General features: G+C 44.9%; 2 protein-coding genes across 2 annotated transcripts; both read left to right on the top strand.

Annotated features, from left to right (window-relative positions):
• The first annotated feature begins 338 nt into the window (after positions 1-338).
• Positions 339-1262, top strand: LOC137533477 (olfactory receptor 5AR1-like). Its single transcript, XM_068254859.1, has one exon. It carries the CDS (start codon positions 339-341, stop codon positions 1260-1262), a length of 924 nt encoding a protein of 307 aa, XP_068110960.1.
• A 2180-nt stretch (positions 1263-3442) lies between these two features.
• Positions 3443-16727, top strand: LOC137533478 (olfactory receptor 5AR1-like). Its single transcript, XM_068254860.1, has 2 exons — positions 3443-3473; positions 15796-16727. The coding sequence occupies exons 1-2, from the start codon at positions 3443-3445 to the stop codon at positions 16725-16727; spliced, it is 963 nt and encodes a 320-aa protein (XP_068110961.1).
• The last annotated feature ends 5181 nt before the right edge of the window (positions 16728-21908 follow it).

The following is a 21908-nucleotide window of genomic DNA, read 5'->3' on the forward strand; positions in this document are numbered from 1 at the left end:
GATCTCAGGGGATTGGCTCAGGGGACTTCTGTCTCCTGCCACCAATCCCCTCTGTCCCCGGGACCATCGCAATCACGGACTTCCGGCCCAACGATTGCGCGTGCAACCCCGCAAACTGCATGGACATGAGTCTTATGTCCCGGCGGCTACAGGAGCACTAGCCACGGCCGAGAGACTCATGTCCGTGCAGCTACAATGGTTAATATCTGGTCACCAGGGTCTTTTCAGTGTCCTGGATAATTTTTTTATTCTTGAATTTAGTAATGTGTTTTGGTAAATTAAAAATACTGAGATTTTTGAATTTGTTGCTGCAGCCAGCCAGACCTGGAATTAATGCAATGGATGTCAACCGAACTTCTCCACAAAGATTTATTCTACTAGGCCTGACTGATGTGCCATATCTCCAGGCCATCTGCTTCCTTGTGTTCTTTGTAATGTACATAATCACACTGTCAGGGAACATTCTACTGATTGTTGTGGTGAGAATCAACTCAACCTTACAAACTCCAATGTACTTTTTCCTGTGTAATCTCTCTGTTATCGATATTGGTATGACCACCACCATTGTTCCCAAACTTCTCATAAACACTCTGGTAAAGGACAGAAGTATCTCCTTGTTGGGATGTGGAATACAGATGTTCTTCCATCTGACTTTCGGCTCCACAGAATGCCTCATATTAGCTGTTATGGCGTATGACAGGTTTGCTGCCATCTGTAGGCCACTGCATTACAATAACATCATGAACAAGATGGTTTGTGCTACTTTAGCTGGTGGTGCATGGATTATGTCCATTATCAATTCTGGTGTTCATGTTTTCATCACGTTCCAACTCCCCTACTGCAAGTCCCGGGTCGTCAATCACTTCTTCTGTGAGATTCCACCTTTCTTTCAGCTGTCTTGTCAAGACACTTTTCTCAATGAGGTTGCCATGTACATCTCAGCAGGGATCCTTGGCGTGATTTCCTTTTGCTTGACTCTAATCTCTTATATTAACATAATCATCACCATCTTTAAAATCCGTTCTTCACAAGGAAGGCATAAAGCTTTCTCCACCTGTGGATCGCACCTGACTGTTGTTTGTCTCTATTACGGAACCATTCTGGTGGTATATCTGGGACCCCACTCCATTTATACTGCTGAAATAAACAAAACCATGTCCATTCTCTACACAACAGTCTCACCAATGCTGAACCCCATCATATATAGTATGAGGAATAAGGACGTCAAAAGCACATTTAAAAAAAATCAAAAAAAGATTTAAAGCAAACCCAAGCTGAAGCTCAGATAAAAAAAAATCACATACTTACCTAAGAAAAGGGAAGCCTCTGGATCGTCCAGAGGCTTCCCATGCTGTCCTCCACCACTGTCACAGACCATCCAGCTGATCGGGGCTATTCTCCTTTTCTGGCATCAAGACGGCCATGCTGCAGCTGTGCGAGAACGGGTGTACCTGCGCTGTAGCATGGAACCACTTGTGCACAAGCAACTCTGGCTTACTGCACAGGCGTGGCCTACTCACGCAGGTGCAGTATGGCCACACTCAAGAATTCGTTGTGACCAGTACTGAAGTTGTCTAGGGTGTATTTATTCACATCAGTAAGTGAACATATAGAAATAGCTAAACCACTGAATGTAATCATAGCTCTCCGTATTTAAAGGGAAGGTCAGAGGAAAGAAAAGAAATCCACTTACCTCGGGCTTCCTCCAGCCCCTGGCAACCGACTTGGCCCTCGCCGCAGCTCAGTTGGCTCCTGGTTCCCTCCGGTGCAGAGGCCAACCTCGCCAGGTCGGCATCTTTCTCCATCTTCCTGCGTTCCACTGTTGAGTTCCACTCATTGAGTTGCACTGACATCATCCTTGCTGTTATGCTGCGCAGGAGCTGAACTACTGCGCCTGCGCAGTACAGTCCGGATGACGTCAGTGCGACTCTTAGAGCTGCTCGCGCATGCTCAGTCGGCATTTTTGCCAGAGGGGACCCCGGACCACCAGCAAGGAGCAGAGCTGCGGTATGGGAACAGGACGGTGGGCAGGGGCTAGAGGAAGCCTGAGGTAAGTGGATTTTTTTTATTTTTTAGGTCCTCGGATGTATCCTTTAAAGATTTCTATGGTCAGCAGCACAAGAAGACACACTTATAGGTGAGCTGTGTCTACATAGCAGCTGGGCCAAAGCCCAATCTCTGCACTTGACAAAGAATCTATTTTACATTTGAAACAGTGAAACAGGCATAGAGCTTTGCCCCAGATGCTATGTAGATGTGGATTTTCTATAAGTATGCCTTTGGAATAAATACACATTGAAAACTTCAGAGCTAATCTGTCACAGCCATTCACACAGTGGCCTGAGTACAAGTCTGGATTGCAAGTGAGGTGTGCTGTTTGAGAAGTACAAAGGTATGCACTCATACAGGAAGAGGAGTATGACCCTGAGCAGATTACTGACAAGCCCTTGTCAGTAATCTTTGGGGGTCCACGAGTGACAACAGTGGGCAGGAGGATGCTGTGGGAAGCCACTATGGGATCCAGAGGCTTCCCTCTTCCTAGGGCGACCCTGCCCTTTAGCTTATGTTGTTGGAATAGATTTTTATTGACATTGGGCGCACAAGCCCTAGTTTGGCTATTACTGTAAATTCTGGTGGATAAGACTACTTTTTAACCCAGGAAAATCTTCTCAAAAGTTAGGGGTCGTCTTATACGCCGGGTGCTGAAACTTCCAAGCCAGACTGCAGGTTCTGCGGTTGCCACATACAGTGGGGGAGCTCAAAAATGTTCGTGGCCGCATCCCCACCGTGCAAGTGAAGGGTGGAGCAAGCTGTAGCCGTCGGGGCACGTAGGGTATGGAAAAAATAGGTGCTATGCCTAGAAAAGCACGCCTCTTTCATCCGCCTGCCCTTGTATCCTATTACCATACCTCCTTCTCTGCCTCTCAGATCTCACTCCAGAGGATTGCAGTAAAGGTGCGCAGGTGCAAGATCTGAGAGGCAGAGAAGGAGGTAATAGTACACAAGGGCAGGTCAGATGGGTGAAAGAGGTATGTTTGCGCTACCACTCTGATAGCTGACCAATCCAAGCAGGCTTTGTATACAACAACCAGCCAATTGCCGGTAAGGTACATCGCTTGCCATGATTGGCTGGTTATTGTAAACTGGGCACCACATACAGTACAGCCCTAGTATCTGTACCTGTTTATACAGTATAGCACCAGTACATACAGTACAGTATACAAATGTCCAAGAGTCAAAAGGGGTAGTCTTATAGGGTGAGTATATCCTTAGATTTATAGGCTGAGTATATCCTAAAATGTATATTTTAACTGGAAAAGTTGGGGGTCGGCTTATACGCCCAGTCCTCTTATACGCCAGAATATACGGTATATAGCCAAACTGCTACTAACAATGCAGGCAGCAGCAGAGGTCACTTAGCTGTGCCCTGAGTTTGACTATCATGCGGCCCAACTCCAGATATCGGCAGCGAGGTATGTAAGTGGTGCACACCGTTCACCTGTCATGTAGCCGAACTCTGGATACTGGTGGCTGTAGCTGTAGGGTTGAGTAAGTGACCCCATATGGGAAGGGGGGGTGTCAGTGTTAGGTATATATTAGTATAGTAATGAGCCAGTGTGAGGTATAGGTAAGGGAAGACAATAGTAGAATTTGAGTAACATTACCAATATTCTAACTATCGGAGATTCTTTACTGCATGACTCAGCACCCATAGCACCACTTCTTTTACATGTACACTTTGTACCACGCTTCAGGTTGTTATTAATATAATCCATAAATGCAGAACACAGTGGAGGACAAAACATACACCTATTGAAGATAAATACTATGATACCTACATTTGTCAGAATATTGGGAGACTACTAGAGGCTATATGGAGGTTTGGGCATGTGGCCCTTATCAACCCATATGTATGATGTTGTTCAGTAAGGGTTATATGCCATAGCCCTGATAAGGCCTCAGGCAACGCATTTTATTATTGAAAAAGATTTGTCAGGCTATGGGTCCTGCCATATTCCCCGGCTAACTAAATTTACCATATTTGTCTTCATGTTTATGTTTTGTCCTGCATATATAGATTAAATTAATAGCAACGTTATACCTTGTACCTTCCATTTATTCTCTCCAGTAAAATGATTTGCTGTGTGCGCCATGGATGTTATTAGATGGATATTGCATAGAATTAGAAGCACAATCCTTGTCATTTGGATACTTCTTTTCTTTTGGATTTTGGGAATAGCCTTTCTGATGCTTCAGCACTCTCTGTTAGCAAGAGTAGAAAAACACCACTAGACATTATGGGCATGCCTGCCCATTTTTTCCAATTTCATTTTTGAAGAACACCAAATGCAAATGGCATGTTTTGATTCTGTGCTACAACCAGCACAGAATCTTCAATGCAATCTATATAATAATAGTGTAATGATCTGCTCAGCTGTCTGCACGGGCAGACAGCTGTTTGTCCATTCTTTAGGTCTGAATGCTACAGGTCTCTGGAAAAGAGATCTGTCTTCGCTTTGCAAGTTTCAGAGTTACTCTGCTGAGGAATTTGCATACGCTTGTCATGCAAATTGCCTAGCTGCCTCCTCTGATGGCTTGCAGTATAAATACCATTTTCCCCTAGAATCCCTTGCTGGTCATGATGGTTTGTTCCTGCAAACTCTCCTGGAGTGTCAGCCTTGCTGTCGTTTGCTAATATTATCTTAGAGTAATTCCTGGGGACTGCACTAGGCATCCCTTCTAGTGCAGTCAGGTTGTATTATCTGTATTGCCTTGTTCTGTCTCTCTGTCTCGATTGTCTTGTCGCCAGCGGCGGTCGACAGGAAATCATTCTGTCTGTCTGGGAGTGTAGGCCAGAGCTGCGGTTGCTACTGGCTGCTCCCTCTGTCTGGATTGCATTCGCCCTAGTGGTAGTGGCAGCGCTTCCTTCTGTATTCTGCCTTAGGGGTGCTAACCAGAGCAACGGTTGCTACTGGTAGCCCCATCTGTTTGTCTGTTTGGATTGCATCCACTCTAGCGGTAGCAGCGGTGGTTCCTTCTGTATTCTGCCTTAGGGGTGCTAGTCAGAGCAGCAGTTGCTACTGGTAGCCCCATCTGTCTGTCTTGTCTGGTACGAACGCTTGCTGTAGGCTCGGTGAGGTAACCGTTTAGCAAGCGTTCGCGTTCTCTATTTCATGTTTGTATTTCATTGGTTAGTTAGGGTGGCACGCTTATCACTGGGCACCTAACGCACGGTGATCATGTCGTAAACGCGTTCGCTGTTGCGAATGAGTGCGGTGTTCGCGTTTAGCTAGCGTTTGTTATTTTCCTTGATGTTCTGATTGTTCTTGCTTGCTGTGCCTTTTGCTACTCTCGTGTTCTGTCCTGCTCGGTCTTGTGTCTATTGGCAATCGCCAGTCTTGTGATTGCGTTCGTACTTCGTTTCTGCGGATGTGTGTTCACCTTTGCTGGGTGGCGACTAGATTGGTGGACACACATTCATTCTGTCTCTGTGCTCTTTCTCTACACTTGTGCTCTGTCTAGTTCGGTCTTGTGTCACTATTTGCAATCGCTACTCTTGCGATTGCGTGCCCACTTTGTTTTCGTTGTTGTGTGTTCACCGTCGCTGGGTGGCGACTAGATTGGTGGACGCACATACATTCTGTCTCTGTGTTCTCTCTCTTTAAGGGCTATCTTGCCCTGCATTGCTTCAACTCGTACAATTCCCTTCTGGCATCTGTGGCCGTGCAGAGGCTGTGCTCGTCTGCACTCCACAGCTCCATCTGCCGGTGGGAATTGCCCTCTACAGGTGCATCGCACCTAAGCTGGGTTCTATCAAATTACATGCTTGTGAAGGATTTCCGCAGTGTTAGCTGACCACGGAAATAGTTCCGCAATCGTTACAAATAGTATATAATAATTATGTGTTAGGGATTGTAAGGTGTGTTTTAAGTTCTTTTTTGGAAGGATATGAAAAAGTGTACCATGAACCTCCTAACTACTTCTTACCAAATAGCTGAGGTCTAAAAACCTGGGATCTTCCAGAAAGGGGGAAAGGAACAGGAGAGACCAAGAGCCCATTATGGTGTAGCATGCTATGCAAATGGAATAAATAAAACCAGTAAATGAACTGAGGAAGTGGGTTGACTCCCATGAAATGCATTATTTATTTGTTTGTTTGTTTTTTACAAATAAACTTTCCCCCTCGAAACTCTGCGTCCTCCTGAGGTATGTTCCTCTTGGCTTTCAAACTGTTTTTACGTTTTTTGTACCACGCCTTCTCCCTCCCGCCCCAACTTCTCACCAAATGTAAGCATTGAGAAACCAAGCTACTAGTAAAAAAAAATAGTAATAATTTCTTTGCACATTCAAACTCCAGAGAGCTGTTAGACCTGTGAGTAGTTAGCCTGGCTCAGGTAAAAACGTTTTAATTAATTTCCCTCCAGGGTAAATTATAATGTTAACAAAATAATATAAATGGAACAGAATAATTTTTCAGATTTATCATTTCAAAAATCCTTCCAAATTTGTTTTTCTCCCATGCATTCATGCATTTTTATCTTGATATTTAGATGGGCTTATGCCAGTTTGTCAAAAAAACATTAAAATTCATGGCAACATCTACAAATGGTTATACCTAAAAATCCTACCTTGAAGTGCATATGCTGTTAATAATAAAATATTTCCTGTTTTTTTAAAGAGACTTCATAACAAAAATTGCATCCTGTTTTTTATCATCCTACAAGTTCCAAAAGCTATTCTAATGTGTTCTGGCTTACTGCAGCACGTTTTACTATCACAATCTCTGTAATAAATTAACTTATCTCTCTCTTGTCAGACTTGTCAGCCTGTGTCTGGAAGGCTGCCAAGTTCTTCAGTGTTGTGGTTCTGTGATGCATCTCCCCCCTCCAGGCCCCTCTCTGCACACTGCCTGTGTATTATTTAGATTAGGGCAGCTTCTCTCTTCTCTCTTATCTTTTACAAGCTGGATAAATCCTCCTCTGAGCTGGCTGGGCTTTCACATACTGAGGAATTACATACAGGCAGAGCTGTCTGCACTCTGCAGGAAGAAACAGCCTGACACTTCAGTGGAAGATAGCTGCAGGGGGAAAGAAACACACAAATGATCTCTTAAGATTCAAAAGGAAGGGTGTATACAGCCTGCTTGTGTATGGATGTATTTTCTATGTGTGGACATACTGTACATCAACCTACTTCCTGTTTTGGTGGCCATTTTGTTTGTTTATAAACAAACTTTTAAAAACTGTTGTTAACCACTTTTAATGCGGCGAGGAGCGGCGAAATTGTGACAGAGGGTAATAGGAGATGTCCCCTAACGCACTGGTAGGTTTACTTTTGTGCGATTTTAACAATACAGATTCTCTTTAAATTCAGCAGAATACAGTTTGGCTGTGGTGAGAGATTTTCATTGCTTTATAAAGGTGTAACTCAAATTAGCAGCAACTTGAAGATGATAAGAGAAATGCCAGTACTGTGTAGCCCACTTTCTAGTTGCCTACAGGTATACAGTATCTCCTGGTTATAATTCTACCATATATGACAACGTTTACATTACACGCAAAAAGGTGTTGTGATTACAGTTGCTTACCGTAAACCATATTTTGTGACATTGTGGTAGGGGTAAATAGGGCAAAGTTGTTCAGTTGAAGATTCCAACAAACAAAATACACAAAGTCATTGACTATATTGCAATTATAACTGCAAATTTTAGTATAACCATATTTAATTAAATAGTTAATTTTCATTTACTGTAAGAATCATTTACCATATACCCCTTTGTCTTACATCCACACATTAGTCTGTTCAGTACACCATATTCTCAGATCCTTGGGGGTTGATTCACTAAAAATGTTAATCTTAACATATACAGATAGTGCCCACAAGGATTACTGGCAATTACACAATTTGGGTAACGCATTTTATACATGCACCACTTACCTTGCATGTTACTTTAAGGATCACTATTGTGAAAATCTTAAAATGTAAAATATATGTAAACATATACAGATAAAAAGTACATTTCTCCAGAGTAAAATTAGCCATAAATTACTTTTCTTCTATGTTGCTGTCACAGTAAGTAGTAGAAATCTGGCAGAATCGACAGGTTTTGGACTAGCCCATCTCCTCATGGAGGATTTTCAGGGTTTTCTTTATTTTCCAAAGAACTTAGTGTATGTTAGTTGCTCTGTCCAACTGTCAAAAAGTGTGTAGGAAGCACGGAGACTGGCCAGCATTTTTGTATAAAACTTTTTCAAGAAGTGTCTTTATAAAGAATAAAGGCTATGCTGATAATCCCTTATGAAGAGATGGACTAGCCCAAAACCTATCAGTTGTGTCAGATTTCTGCTTACTGTTAGGCCAGAAACCCACTAGGACTAGGAGTGAATTATAATTGCTAGTGATTTGAAAAAGCTCTTGCTAATGCAATGCTATGGGGAATTTTTATAAAATCACATCGCTCAAGTGGGATCACACCCATAGCATTACATTAGCAAGAGCTTTCAAATCGCAAAGCGCTCAGAAAATCACTCCTAGTAGGTTTCTGGCCTAAGTGACAGCAACATAGGAGAAAAGTTATGGCTCATTTTCTCTGGAAGAAACATGCTTCTTATTTGTACGTGTTTACATGATATATTTTACATTTTAAGATTTTCGGAGTCAGTTGCCATTTAGGCAGCATAAGTGGTGCATTTATATAGGAAGTTAGCCAATTTGCGCAACTCACTGCACAAGTGGCATACAGTCTATTAATCTTAATGTACGCAATCTGCACAATTTAAGATTATCGTTCTTTAGTGAATCAACCCCGTTGAGTCTTGTTCATGCACCCCTCTGATTAGAGATGTTGTTAGCCCACTACATGCTTGCCATTGCAAGTTAATGTGAAATTCGCGACAGGTTGAAATTGTACTTTGTTTTCTTCTGTTCTTATTTGTCTCTTTATGTGGCAGATTTGTTCGCATACAGTTGTTTACCCAGATATTGGTAGTATATTTTGTTTATGACTGATATATATATATATACTATATATGTTTGTATATTGTCTTATTTGCTTTAAAACCGAATAAAAAGATAATATATTTAAAAAAAAAATCTAATTAGATAGAGTCTGTTGGCTACCCATAATCCTCCTCTTCATTTGTTCAGGTGACTCTGACTCTTCGTGACCATATGTATTTTGCACGCCAGATGTCTCTGTCAATCAACACTTCTTTCAGATGTTGCATAGGCATGTTCATAGCTTCACATATGTTGTCTATCCATCTTAGCCTCTTCTTCTTTTGCCCTCAGTTTTTTTCTTTTTTGGGGGGGAGATATGAGGTGCTTAATTTTTGCAATGTTCTGTAGGTGAAAGAAGGAATGTTTCACAACAGCTGAGATTTGATTCCTGAAGCTTAATTTCCCATCAATCAGTTCACCCAGGTTGTGCACAAAGTCTGAGTTGTTCAGGTCTGAGCTCCTTATCCTTATTTTTGCTGGCTGAGACTGGAGCTGCTTTACTGTCGAGCGCTGACCTTCAATAACAAGAACCTCAGTTTTGTCAGCATTTAGTTTTAGGCAGTTATTATTTATCTATGCCTGAAGCTTATCTGAAATTTAGCTAAGCACATGTTTATCTATGGAGAAGGGTCTGTTACACCTGCTTTGAATGATATATATGGCTGGGTGTCGTCGACATAGCAATAATACGTCAGGCCATGTTTTGGACGATTTTTCCTAGTGGCAGTATGTATATGGTGAAGAGCAAAAGAGATAGTATTGCGCCCATCATGTTTTAGCGGTACAGGGTTAGAGAGGAAAGGCCCCAAGGTTACCCTTTGTGTTCTGCCAGCCTGGAAGGAGTTAAAGCACTGGAGAACAAAGCAAAGAGACAGTAATCTTGTAGCTTGTTAAAGTGACGCTTGTAGCTTGTTAAAGTTCACAGAAGGATTTTTCCTTATAAAATAATAACAGTTGCCTGATTCTCCTGCTGATCCTGTGTCTTTAATACTTTTAGCCACAGCCCCTCAACACGCATGCAGATCAGGTGCTCTGACTGAAGTCAGACTGGATTAGCTGCATGCTTGTTTCAGGCGTGTGATTTAGCCACTACTGCAGCCAAAGAGATCAGGACTGCCAGGCAACTGGTATTGTTTAAAAGGAAACATCCATATCCCACTCATTTAAGGTTTCCTTTGGAGTTATCAGGGAAAAATGAATAAAATAAGTGCTACTTACTGGGGGCTTCCTTCAGCCCCAAGCTCCCAGCATGTCCCTCGCCGCAGCTCTCCCCGCAGCCGTTCACCGCAGCTCGCTTGCCTGCGCAGTCCGCTTCGGCCCACGTGGCGGTGATTGACAGCACTGCTCGCGCAGGAGCAGTACAGGCCGACCTGGAGGTCGGCCTGACGTCATCGCCGGTGACCGGGACAGAGCTGCGCGAGCGGCTGCGGGGAGAGCTGCGGTGAGGGACATGCTGGGAGCTTGGGGCTGGAGGAAGCCCTCGGTAAGTAGCACTTACTTTATTCATTTTCCCTAATAACTCCTTTAGGGATGTTGTTTTTTGCGATCCTGACCTTACTTCAAGTTGGAAATAGACATGACGATAGTGTTTTAGTAAACACTCTGGCCTTATTCCCGATTGACATCAGCATGAAATATTTCAGGAATCAGCCTTGTGACGTCGTATCTGCCGCCTCGCTAACTCCATCACAGTCCTACCAAATGTTGATATGGTTCCCTGTGCGTGTGCATTAAATATCTCACCTGGCTGGCCACCGAGTATCAAGCTGCTCCAAACATTATCAAATGTGCAGCGTCACCCGATGGTGGAAGAGGGGTGATGGAAGAGACTCATCCATCACCCTTCTTTCACCACTGGGTGACGCTGCACCACTGATGCTATCTTCTGAGCCCTGATCACATGTAATAACATGTGATCGGACGTCAGAAGAGGATTTGGGAGTGTATGTACATCCGTGTGTGGATGAAGAGGAGAGTCGGTTCAGCGTCTGGAACAGGTAACTATAAAAATGCTCCCTGCATTGCTCTGCATGACCTCATTGGTCGGAATAACAAGTTCTGCTGGCTGAGGTTAAAATGAGTGCGCATCTTCAAACTAAATATTTTGTTGAAAGATGCTAATGGCATAGAGCTTGGATTGCCTAACTTCAGGGCAGCCGTAGCTACAAGCAAAGCAAGTGGCGGCTTTGGTACTTGCCCTCTGAAGGCGTCTCGGTGTTCTCACGAGAGCCTTTAAAGGGAACCAGAGAGGAACTCTGTCAGAGGCGCTATTCGTGACCTTCAGACTGTACTGTGTACTCCTATCTGTTTATTGCCTGAGGAAGCGGGAATATACCCGTGAAACGAGTTGTGGTTCTGTTCATGGAGTATGTGAATAAATTGTCTTTATCTTAAGCGACAGCATCCAGTCTATTTCTGAATGGCCGGTCCACCGCCGCCCCCGAATATTTTAAACATTTTAGCATATTTTATCCTTTTGGCGCCTCTGTACATCTACTTGTCAAGATATCCACCCTTGATGGTTGGAAGGGTGACAAACCCTCCTTTCCTTCTTCAGAGAGCGACATCTTATTCCTGAGTGGGGACAGGTCTAATCTCCCCACCTGCCTATATAGTGGTTGCCTTAACGGTAACCCATGTTTGTAAGTATAATCCTTACTCCACACTAATTCTCCCTGATCCAATACATACTACACTATATTGGGCTCTCGGTTTCTCTGTTTTATCTCTTTAAAAACAGAAAAAGCTTTTATACATACCTGGGGCTTCTTCCAGCCCCATACGCACGGATCGCTCCCACGCCGCCGTCCACCGCTTCCTGTATCGGCGGTACCGGGTCCCGTCACTTCCGGCGGACACGGCCAATTGTCCGCATGAGAAGGGGCTCCCTCCATACCCTTACGCATGCGGCTGCTCAGTATGCAGCTGCACGCGTAAGTGTATGCCGGGAGCCCCTGTGATGCGGACAATTATTAAATACTGATATTTTACTATAGTTTTTACACTTTAACCTGTATATTTACAGGTATTCTACTTTCAGGATTACTGTGTGCCTACATTTCTGGGCGCCCTTTTTTGACATATACGCTCCCTAAGAGTAGTGCTGGGCGTAATGGAAAAAACTACGCTTACGGATCATTACGCGTAATTTTACGCTATTACGCATTACGGAATTACGGTTACGGCGTAGACATTTATCTACGTTTCATGTCTGTAATTACGCATGGTCCTTACGCAATTATGCGTAAGAATACCATAATGCAGTTTGTCACTAAGTCCCCGCCGGCTCCCGCTGTCCACCCCGCCCACATCTGTCACCTACATGTCACCCACATGTGACAAATCAGAAGGAACCCCATTGGTCTGCTAAGGACCAATGGGGCTCCTTGGAGCCCAAATTCAAAGATGTTTAGAGAGCTCTGAGCTATATAGCTCAGAGCTGTGTCGGGTCCGTGCAGGACGCTAAGTCCCGCCGGCTCCCGCTGCCCTCCCCGCCTCTCCCACATGTCACCCACATGTCACCCCATTGGTCTGCTAAGGACCAATGGGGCTCCTTGGAGCCCAAATTCAAAGATGCTTAGAGAGCTCTGAGCTATATAGCTCAGAGCTGTGTCGGGTCCGTGCAGGACGCTAAGTCCCGCCGGCTCCCGCTGCCCTCCCCGCCTCTCCCACATGTCACCCACATGTGGGTGACATGTGGGTGACAGATGTGGGCGGGGTGGACAGCGGGAGCCGGCGGGGACTTAGCGTCCTGCAAGGACGCGTAAGTGTATGCGGCGGCTGAGCGGCGAGTGACGTCGGGTGCTGCGTAGTTACAATGTAACAAAGTTGTTACATTGTAATAACTTTGTTACATTGTAACTGACAGAACATTTCCGAGGCTATTGCGAGGGATCATTTATTTAAAGGAACAGGTAAGTATTAATGGTTAATTAAGAATATTAAAGGACTTTTTTCGTGGTTATGTTTTTTGTTCAATTAAAATACTTTTTCAAAGTGTTTGTGTGTTTATTTACTTTTAACTCTTAAAGGAAATGGGTAAGGGGTACAAGTACCCCTATACTCATTTCTCCTGGGAGGGGGTTGGGCATCTGGGGGACCCCTTTTTAAAGGCGACTTCCAGATGCCACCATGACCCCCCCCCCCAGGAAATCGCGGCCTCCACCTCCACCGGCCATCGGAGGTGGAGAAGAGCCCCTTGTCCGTGGATTGGACAAGGGCTCGGAGGGGGAGGGGAAAGCTTGGCTGCCCCTCCCCTTCCGAGACCCCCCAATCCATGGACCATGCGGGCTGGTATAGTCAGGGTGCGGAGCCCCACGCGGCCGGTGCTCCGCATTCTGGCTATCCCAGCCTGCATGGGGGACAAGGGGTTAAAGAGGTCTGGGAGGGGGGACCCCACGTCGTTTTTTTTTTATATTTCCCACACTCAGAACGAAGTAAGTAAAACTCTTCCCACTTGGGGGAATCTATGAAAATAATACACTATTGTTACCTGTGCAAAAAAAAAACTGACATTTTCCGCATTTAAAAGACATTTTTCCCCTTGAAACTTAAAAATCGATTTTCTCAAAAACTATAAGGTCTTTTTGAAAAAATGTTTTTTCCTCTTATTCCCACTGATCCCCTTAATATACCCTGGGAATTTGGTGTTCCTAAATTTTAAGCAGGCTTTGCTATTAACCGTTAAAGTCAGCGGGTTTTTAAATGTATACATTTTTCCTTTGAAAATTTAAAATCGATTTTCTGAAAAACTATAAGGTCTTTTTGAAAAAAGTTTTTTCCTCTTATTCCTTCTGATCTCCTTAATATATTCTCCAAATTTGAGGCTCTTAGCATTTAAGGGCGCTTTGCTATTAACCCTTAAAGTCAGCGGCTTTTTTATATTATACGGGAGCGTAATATTACGCGATTACGGCAGACTGTGCAATTTCAATAGGAGTTTATGATCTTATGCGTAATTTGTTACGAGTAATAACGCAACTTGCGGTCTACGCGTAATTAATTACGTGTAATACCGTAACCTTACACGTAACGCTTACGGTGCATTTGTAGTGAATTACGATGCGTAATTACGCTAATGCGTAATTTCGGCCCAGCACTACCTAAGAGAGATCCCCCTTATCCACCAGCAGCATACTGTCTGAGATGCCCCTACCCAATAGCAATGCTCAGTATGAGACCTCCTTCACCATCATCCAAAGAGGGACCCCCCTTCTCCATTTGTAGCAGCCAGTGGGAACCCCCTTCCCAACCCCAGTTGCATCATCCTATGTGACCGGGTGGTCCATATTGACATGATAAAATCGTGCTGTTGGCTCCACCCACATCATGCCATGACCACGCCCATCTTTTTTGCTGTGGCAAATTATGTGCTACTTGGGGTCACAAAATCCTTAGCAGCACTCCAGCCTAAGATATCAAAATGAAGCAGGTTTGAATCTTAGATACATTCTTTACCATCCTGACAAATTCCATCAATTAGTTACAGCATTCTCATTCTCATTCTCTTTGCCTATGATGGAGCATCCTATATAATAATCAGCAGGTGTCTCTTCATCCCATGTCCCTGTGTGTGTGTTTTTTTGTTGTGTGCATGTGCAGGGAGGGAGGCAGAGACACTGAGGAGAGCTGGGGAATGACACGCAAGCCGGGGAATGGGGCCAGAAGGGGCGGGCATGTGCGCGCGCACGGCGGATGAGCGTGACAGACCTAGCCCGTTTTTAATCGGCCTAAGGTCACTATTACATTTATAATACTGAAAGTACGTATTCTTCCCTCCATCTGTGTACTTGTGGTTCTACTGCTGTCAGTGCTGTCTCCGTATTCCTCCTTCTAGAGCTTATCTGCAATAATTCTAACTAACCATACAGCAATCCCAGAGCCAACTTAATTTTGGGCTTGATGCATATAACAGGTAATATTGCTGTGCACAGAAAGTGAACTGCAATCATACCCTTTTTGCTATTAGCGCGACCCATGGTACTCCAGTAGCACGACCGTTACGAATGGTAAAGCTCATTAGTAACACAAGTTACTGTAGCAATGGTCTGCCACTCAAGTATCATGCCAATAGTGTAACTCACGGTACTCACTGGCAGAAGTAAGGTTAATATTGCCATGTGCTCTCTGTGCACAGTAATATTACTGCTGGCACATGCATCAAGCCCCAAATCTGGATTTAGCACCTTCTCCTGAATATGACCACCCTGTCTTCTTCCATCTCTCTCCTCAAACCACAGGTACATTTAAATAACGCAAATTCAAATCACCTAATTTCTGATTTCTGTTTTACAAATGGTTTAGTTCTCTAAAGGTACCTACAGTTGCATGATCAAAGTCGTCTGAGGCGGTTGTCATTGGCCGACTTATGCATGTGTACAGGGGTCCCCCAACCACTGCTCCGCAAGCGATCCACCTGGTAGATCAATTTGGCCAAGCAACGACCAACTTCATTGTGCACCCTGCTCCCCCACCTGCCGCATTATGTCACGCACTCTCCGCTCCATCATCCCTCCTTCTCTCCACATAGCAACTGTCTGAGCGCGTTTTCAGTTATCCAGCTGACTTCACGTCTGTTCAGCCCAGCGGTGTCACCCGTGAAACTGGGTCACGAATCTCACGATGCCCGACATGTGACATCAGTTGAAGATGTGTACGCACCTTAGTATAGTATTATTAGAACCCAGTCACCTGGGATGTCAGTGTTCTAAATATTTTCTTTTTCTTGAATTCAGCAACACTTTTTGGGAAATTAAAAAATCCATATATATTTTACTGACGTTGTTGAACTTGAAGTAAATGCAATCAATGTCAACCAAACCACGCCAGAAAGTTTTATGCTGCTCCCTCTGACTGAGGTACCAACTCTCCAGGCCATCTACTTCTTTGTGTTCTTATTGATGTACATATTAACATTGTCAGGGAACATTCTACTGATTTCTGTGGTGGGAATCAACTCATCATTACAAACTCCTATGTACTTTTTCCTGAGTAATCTCTCCGTTATTGACATCTGTATGACTTGCGCCATTGTTCCCAAACTTCTCATAAACATTCTGATGAAAGACAGAATTATCTCTTTTTTGGGATGTGCAATGCAAATGTTCTTCCACCTGGCTTTAGGAGCAGCCGAATGCTTCATATTGGCTATTATGGCTTATGACAGGTTTGCTGCCATATGTAGGCCACTGCATTACAACAACATCATGAACAAGTTATTGTGTGTTAGTTTAATTGGTGGTGCATGGTGTATGTCCTTCATGAATTCTACTGTTCATACTGTTATCACCTTCCAGCTCCCGTACTGCAAGTCCCTGGTCATCAATCACTTCTTCTGTGAAATTCCAGCTTTCTTTCAGCTGTCTTGTCAAGACACTTTTTTCAATGAGATTGCCATGTACATCTCAGGAGGGATCATTGGTGTGTCTTCCTTCTGCTTGACTCTAATCTCTTATGTTCATATTATCATCGCCGTCTTGAAAGTCCATTCCTCGCAAGGGAGGCGTAAAGTGTTCTCCACCTGTGGATCTCACCTGACTGTGGTGTGTCTCTATTATGGAACCCTCATGGTTGTATATCTGAGACCCCACTCCATTCCTTCTGCTGAAATAAACAAAACCATGTCTATATTCTACACAACAGTATCACCAATGCTGAACCCCATTATCTATAGTATGAGAAATAAGGAAGTCAAAAGCACATTTATAAAAAAGAAAACAAGGTTTTAAAGGACCTGTCATTAACACTACATATAATATTTAAACACTCTATAACACTGTAAAGTCTTGCAAGCATATAATTGACCACTAGCGTAACTATAGGGGATGCAGCCCCTGCCCTTGTGAGGGGGGGGGGAGGGGCCTGGGGCCCGACTAGGGCCCGCTCAGGTCCGTTTTGTGAAGCTGAAAGGAAAGCATGGCCGCACATCAGCGGGGAGGGGGGACAGTCCCCCCTTCCCTCACTTTGGACTCTCCTCTCTGTGCTCCCCTCCAGCATTTATTATCAGTGGCAACAGGTGGGCAGCAGCAACACATACCTCCATCGCAGAGGTCTCCAATCTCTCAGTGCTTCATTCTACTTCCTGTTTAACCAGGAAGTAGCATTAGAGATCAGAGACCTCCACGATGGAGCTATGTGTTGCTGCTGCCCATCTGTTGCCACTGATAATAGATGCTGGAGGGGAGCTCAGAGAGGAGAGCCCAAGGTGAGGGAGGGGGGAACTGTCCTCCTCCCCATCAGTGTGCGACCATGCCTTCCTCTTGTGCTGCGACCTCTTCAGCCCCACAAAACAGACCTGGGGGGCAGGGGAGGGAGGGCCCCATCCAAATTTTTGCAGGGAGGCCCGGTGATTTCTAGTTACGCCCCTGGAATTGACTTCATATTTTTGTAGATTTTTAGAATACCAAAAAACCTAAAATTATCTTCAAAAGTACATGTCACAACATGAATCTGCTCAGAGTACAAGCACATTGAGTGGCTGAATTGCTAAAATAAAGTATCACATGCTTTGCAGAGATGGCCCGAACAGTTCGCCGGCGAACGGTTCCAGGTGAACTTCCGGTGGTTCGCGTTCGCCATGTAACGCAAACTTTTCCGGAAGTTCAGTTCGCCCCCATAGTGCACCATTAGGGTTAACTTTGACCCTCTACATCACAGTCAGCAGGCACATTGTAGCCAATCAGGCTACACTCTCTCCTGGAGTCACTCCCCCCTTATATAAGACAGGCTCTGTCGGCCATTACACTCACTTGTGTGCCTGCAATAGTGAGAGAAGGGACAGCTGTTGGCAGACTCTCATAGGGAAAGATTAGTTAGGCTGTTATAGGCTAGTTAGCTTGCTCCTGGCTGATTCTTATTGCTAAAATAGCACCCCACAACAGCTCTTTTGAGAGCTAATCTTGTTCTTGTGATCTATTTTTTTTCTGTGTGTCCCACTGACACTTGTGTTGCATAGACAGCCTTGCTAATTCATACTGTGTGTGTTCCACTACCAGGCCCAGCACATTCAGTGACTACCTGTGTGTGTGACAGCAGGTGCACATTGTAATACCCATCACTGCATATACCTAGTACCCGTTGTGTTGAGTGAACCCACCTCATCACAGCATATACCTACCTTTTGTGTTGAGTGAACCCACCTCATCACAGTATATACCTAGCTGTTCTGTTCAGTGAACCCACCTCATTACTGCATATACTTAGCTGTTGTGTTCAGTGAACCCACCTCATCACTGCATAAACCAACCTTTTGTGTTCAGTGAACGCACCTCATCACTGCATATACTTACCTTTTGTGTTCAGTGAACCCACCTCATTACTGCATATGTCTACCTTTTGTCTTGATTGAACCCACCCCATCACAGCATATACCTAGCTGTTGTGTTCAGTGAACCCACCTCATCACTGCATATAACTAGCTGTTGTGTTCAGGGAACCCACCTCATCACTGCATATACCTAGCTGTTGTGTTCAGTGAACCCACCTCATCACTGCATATAACTAGCTGTTGAGTTCAGTGAACCCACCTCATCACTGCATATACCTACCTTTTGTGTTGAGCGAGCCCACCTCACTACTGCATATACCTACCTTTTGTGTTGAGTGAATCCACCTCATCACAGCATATACCTAGCAGTTGTTTTAAATGAACCCACCTCATCACAGCATATACCCAGCTGTTGTGTTCAGTAAACCCACCTCATTACTGCATATGCCTACCTTTTGTCTTGATTGAACCCACCCCATCACAGCATATACCTACCTTTTGTGTTGAGTGAACCCACCTCATCACAGCATATACCTAGCTGTTCTGTTCAGTGAACCCACCTCATTACTGCATATACCTAGCTGTTGTGTTCAGTGAACCCACCTCATCACTGCATAAACCAACCTTTTGTGTTCAGTGAACGCACCTCATCACTGCATATACTTACCTTTTGTGTTCAGTGAACCCACCTCATTACTGCATATGTCTACCTTTTGTCTTGATTGAACCCACCCCATCACAGCATATACCTAGCTGTTGTGTTCAGTGAACCCACCTCATCACTGCATATAACTAGCTGTTGTGTTCAGGGAACCCACCTCATCACTGCATATACCTAGCTGTTGTGTTCAGTGAACCCACCTCATCACTGCATATACCTAGCTATTGTGTTCAGTGAACCCACCTCATCACTGCATATAACTAGCTGTTGAGTTCAGTGAACCCACCTCATCACTGCATATACCTACCTTTTGTGTTGAGCGAGCCCACCTCATTACTGCATATACCTACCTTTTGTGTTGAGTGAATCCACCTCATCACAGCATATACCTAGCAGTTGTTTTAAATGAACCCACCTCATCACAGCATATACCTAGCTGTTGTGTTCAGTGAACCCACCTCATTACTGCATATGCCTACCTTTTGTCTTGATTGAACCCACCCCATCACAGCATATCCCTAGCTGTTGTGTTCAGTGAACCCACCTCATCACAGCATATACCTAGCTGTTGTGTTTAGTGAACCCACCTCATCACTACATATACCTAGCTGTTGTGTTCAGTGAACCCACCTCATCACTGCATATAACTAGCTGTTGAGTTCAGTGAACCCACCTCATCACTGCATATATCTACCTTTTGTGTTGAGTGAATCCACCTCATCACAGCATATACCTAGCAGTTGTGTTCAATGAACCCACCTCATCACAGCATATACCTAGCTGTTGTGTTCAGTAAACCCACCTCATCACTGCATATACCTAGCTGTTGTGTTCAGTGAACCCACCTCATCACTGCATATACCTAGCTGTTGTGTTTAGTGAACCCACCTCATCACTGCATATACTTACCTGTTGTGTTCAGTGTACCCACCTACCTACGTGAGTGCACAAAGTGTGATATACCACTCCGAGCATACCTGTTAACTGCACCTGTGTGACTGCACATTGTATTAGTCAAGTCAGTGCATACCTTTCACTTCATCCTCCCCGATATGGACAAAACGGACAAAACAGGTAGAGGAGGAGGAAGAGGTAGACCCAGAGGAAGGCCACCTGGCACCGCCAGGTCTGTGCGAGGTTGTGTTGATGTGATTTTGTGCGGCCCTGACCCAAAGTACAGTGCTCAGAAGAAGGCACGTGCCATCAACTCCCAAGATTTTCAGGATGTGGTTGACTATTTAACACAGAACACCTCATCTCCCGCAGCCACCAGCGCTACTACACGCACCACATCCGCTGCATTTGACACTTCGCAGGAGTTATTTGGTGGTGAAATCACTGATTCCCAGCCACTACTGCAACAACAAGATGAAGGCGCTAAGCAAGTTACACTACCTCATATGTTTGAGTTAGGCGACTGTAACGATTGCGGAACTTTCTCTGTGATCAGCGCACAACGCGTACGCTGATACGGCGGAAATCCTCCTCAAGCGTATAATTGCAGGAACCCAGCAAAAGGTGCTACGCACCCGTAGAGGGAAATTCCTGTCGGCAGATGGCGCTGAGGAGTGCAGAGGAACCAATCCTCTGTACCTCCACAAATGCCAGACAGGAATTGTACGAAGCGCAGAACGCAATCGCAAGATAAGCGATTGCGAATGAGAACAAGCAAAGGGACAGGTTGTATGTGTGTGCGCCAATCTAGTCGCCACCCCGCGACAGCGCACACACAACAGCAGATACGGAACAGAAACGCAACCGCAAGAAAGGCGATTGCCAAAAGTGACACAAGGCAGATCAGAACAGAATACGAGGATAGCAAAGGCACAGCAAATCATACAATGAGGAGATACGGAAAATAACAAACACTAACTGAACGCAAACATCGCACTCATTCGCAACAGTGCACGCGTTCATGCGCGGTCTCCACGTGATAAGCACAATAGAGACAAGCACGCCTAACTAACCATCGACAGACGAACATGTAACAGAGGACGCGAGCGCTTGCTTAACGGTTACCTCACCGAGCCTCCAGCAAGCGTTCGTAGCAGACAAGACAGACACACGAAAACAGGGACAAGCGAGAGATAGGATCCACAGCACTAGCAAAAGTGGCTAGCGCGATCCAGGAAGATAGAACACAAGGGTCCACAGTACTAGCGCAGGATGCTAGTGCGATCCAGGTACAGAGTAGCAGAACAGAAGGATCCACAGCACTAGCGCTAGGCGAGTGCGATCCAGGCAGACAGAGTAGCAGAACAGAAGGATCCACAGCACTAGCGCAGGATGCTAGTGCGATCCAGGAAGGCAGAACAGAAGGATCCACAGCACTAGCGGAAAGTGGCTAGCGCGATCCAAGGAGACAGAATAGAAGGATCCACAGCGCTAGCGCAAGATGCTAGTGCAATCCAAGTGAGACAGATCAGAAGAGATAGCTGGTAGCAACCGCTGCACCAGCTATACTCCAAGAACAGAGATCAGAACGATTTCCTGTCGACCACCGCTGGGACAGGACAATCGCAACAGAACAAACAAAACAGATAAGAAATCCTAACTGCACTAGGGGAACCTGCCTAGCGCAGTTTCAGAAATTACTCTAAGCTGAACTTCAAACAAAGAGTAAGGCTGACACTCCTCCAGGAGTGTTTCACAGGAAGGAATCCTTATGACCAGCCCAGCATTGTGGGAAACACATAGTACTTATAGTACACGCCTCCAATGAATGTGGCCAGGCAATTTGCATGACAACGTATGCAAATTCCTCAGCAAGCACAAGCTGCAAAACTGACAGAAGGTCTCCTTTCCAGAGTCCTGCAGCATGCAAACCTAAACAGTGGTCAAAAGGCTGCCTGCCTGCGCAGGCAGCTAAGCGAATTCTCACAGCGACACTATGGACGTAACGTGTGAGGAGGAGGATGAAGTACCTGCTGTTGGTGTAGTTTTGGAGGTGTCTGAGGCAAGCGAAGCTGGGCAGGATGTTTA

This window comes from Hyperolius riggenbachi, chromosome 9, assembly GCF_040937935.1.
Source record: "Hyperolius riggenbachi isolate aHypRig1 chromosome 9, aHypRig1.pri, whole genome shotgun sequence".
NCBI lineage: Eukaryota > Metazoa > Chordata > Amphibia > Anura > Hyperoliidae > Hyperolius > Hyperolius riggenbachi.

Excerpts from the sequence above, each read along its gene's own strand:
- LOC137533477 (XM_068254859.1), top strand. The coding sequence starts at position 339 with ATGGATGTCAACCGAACTTCTCCACAAAGATTTATTCTACTAGGCCTG.
- LOC137533478 (XM_068254860.1), top strand. The coding sequence starts at position 3,443 with ATGCGGCCCAACTCCAGATATCGGCAGCGAG. Across the intron at positions 3,474-15,795 it reads CTCCAGATATCGGCAGCGAG|TAAATGCAATCAATGTCAAC; the intron begins GTATGTAAGTGG and ends TTGAACTTGAAG.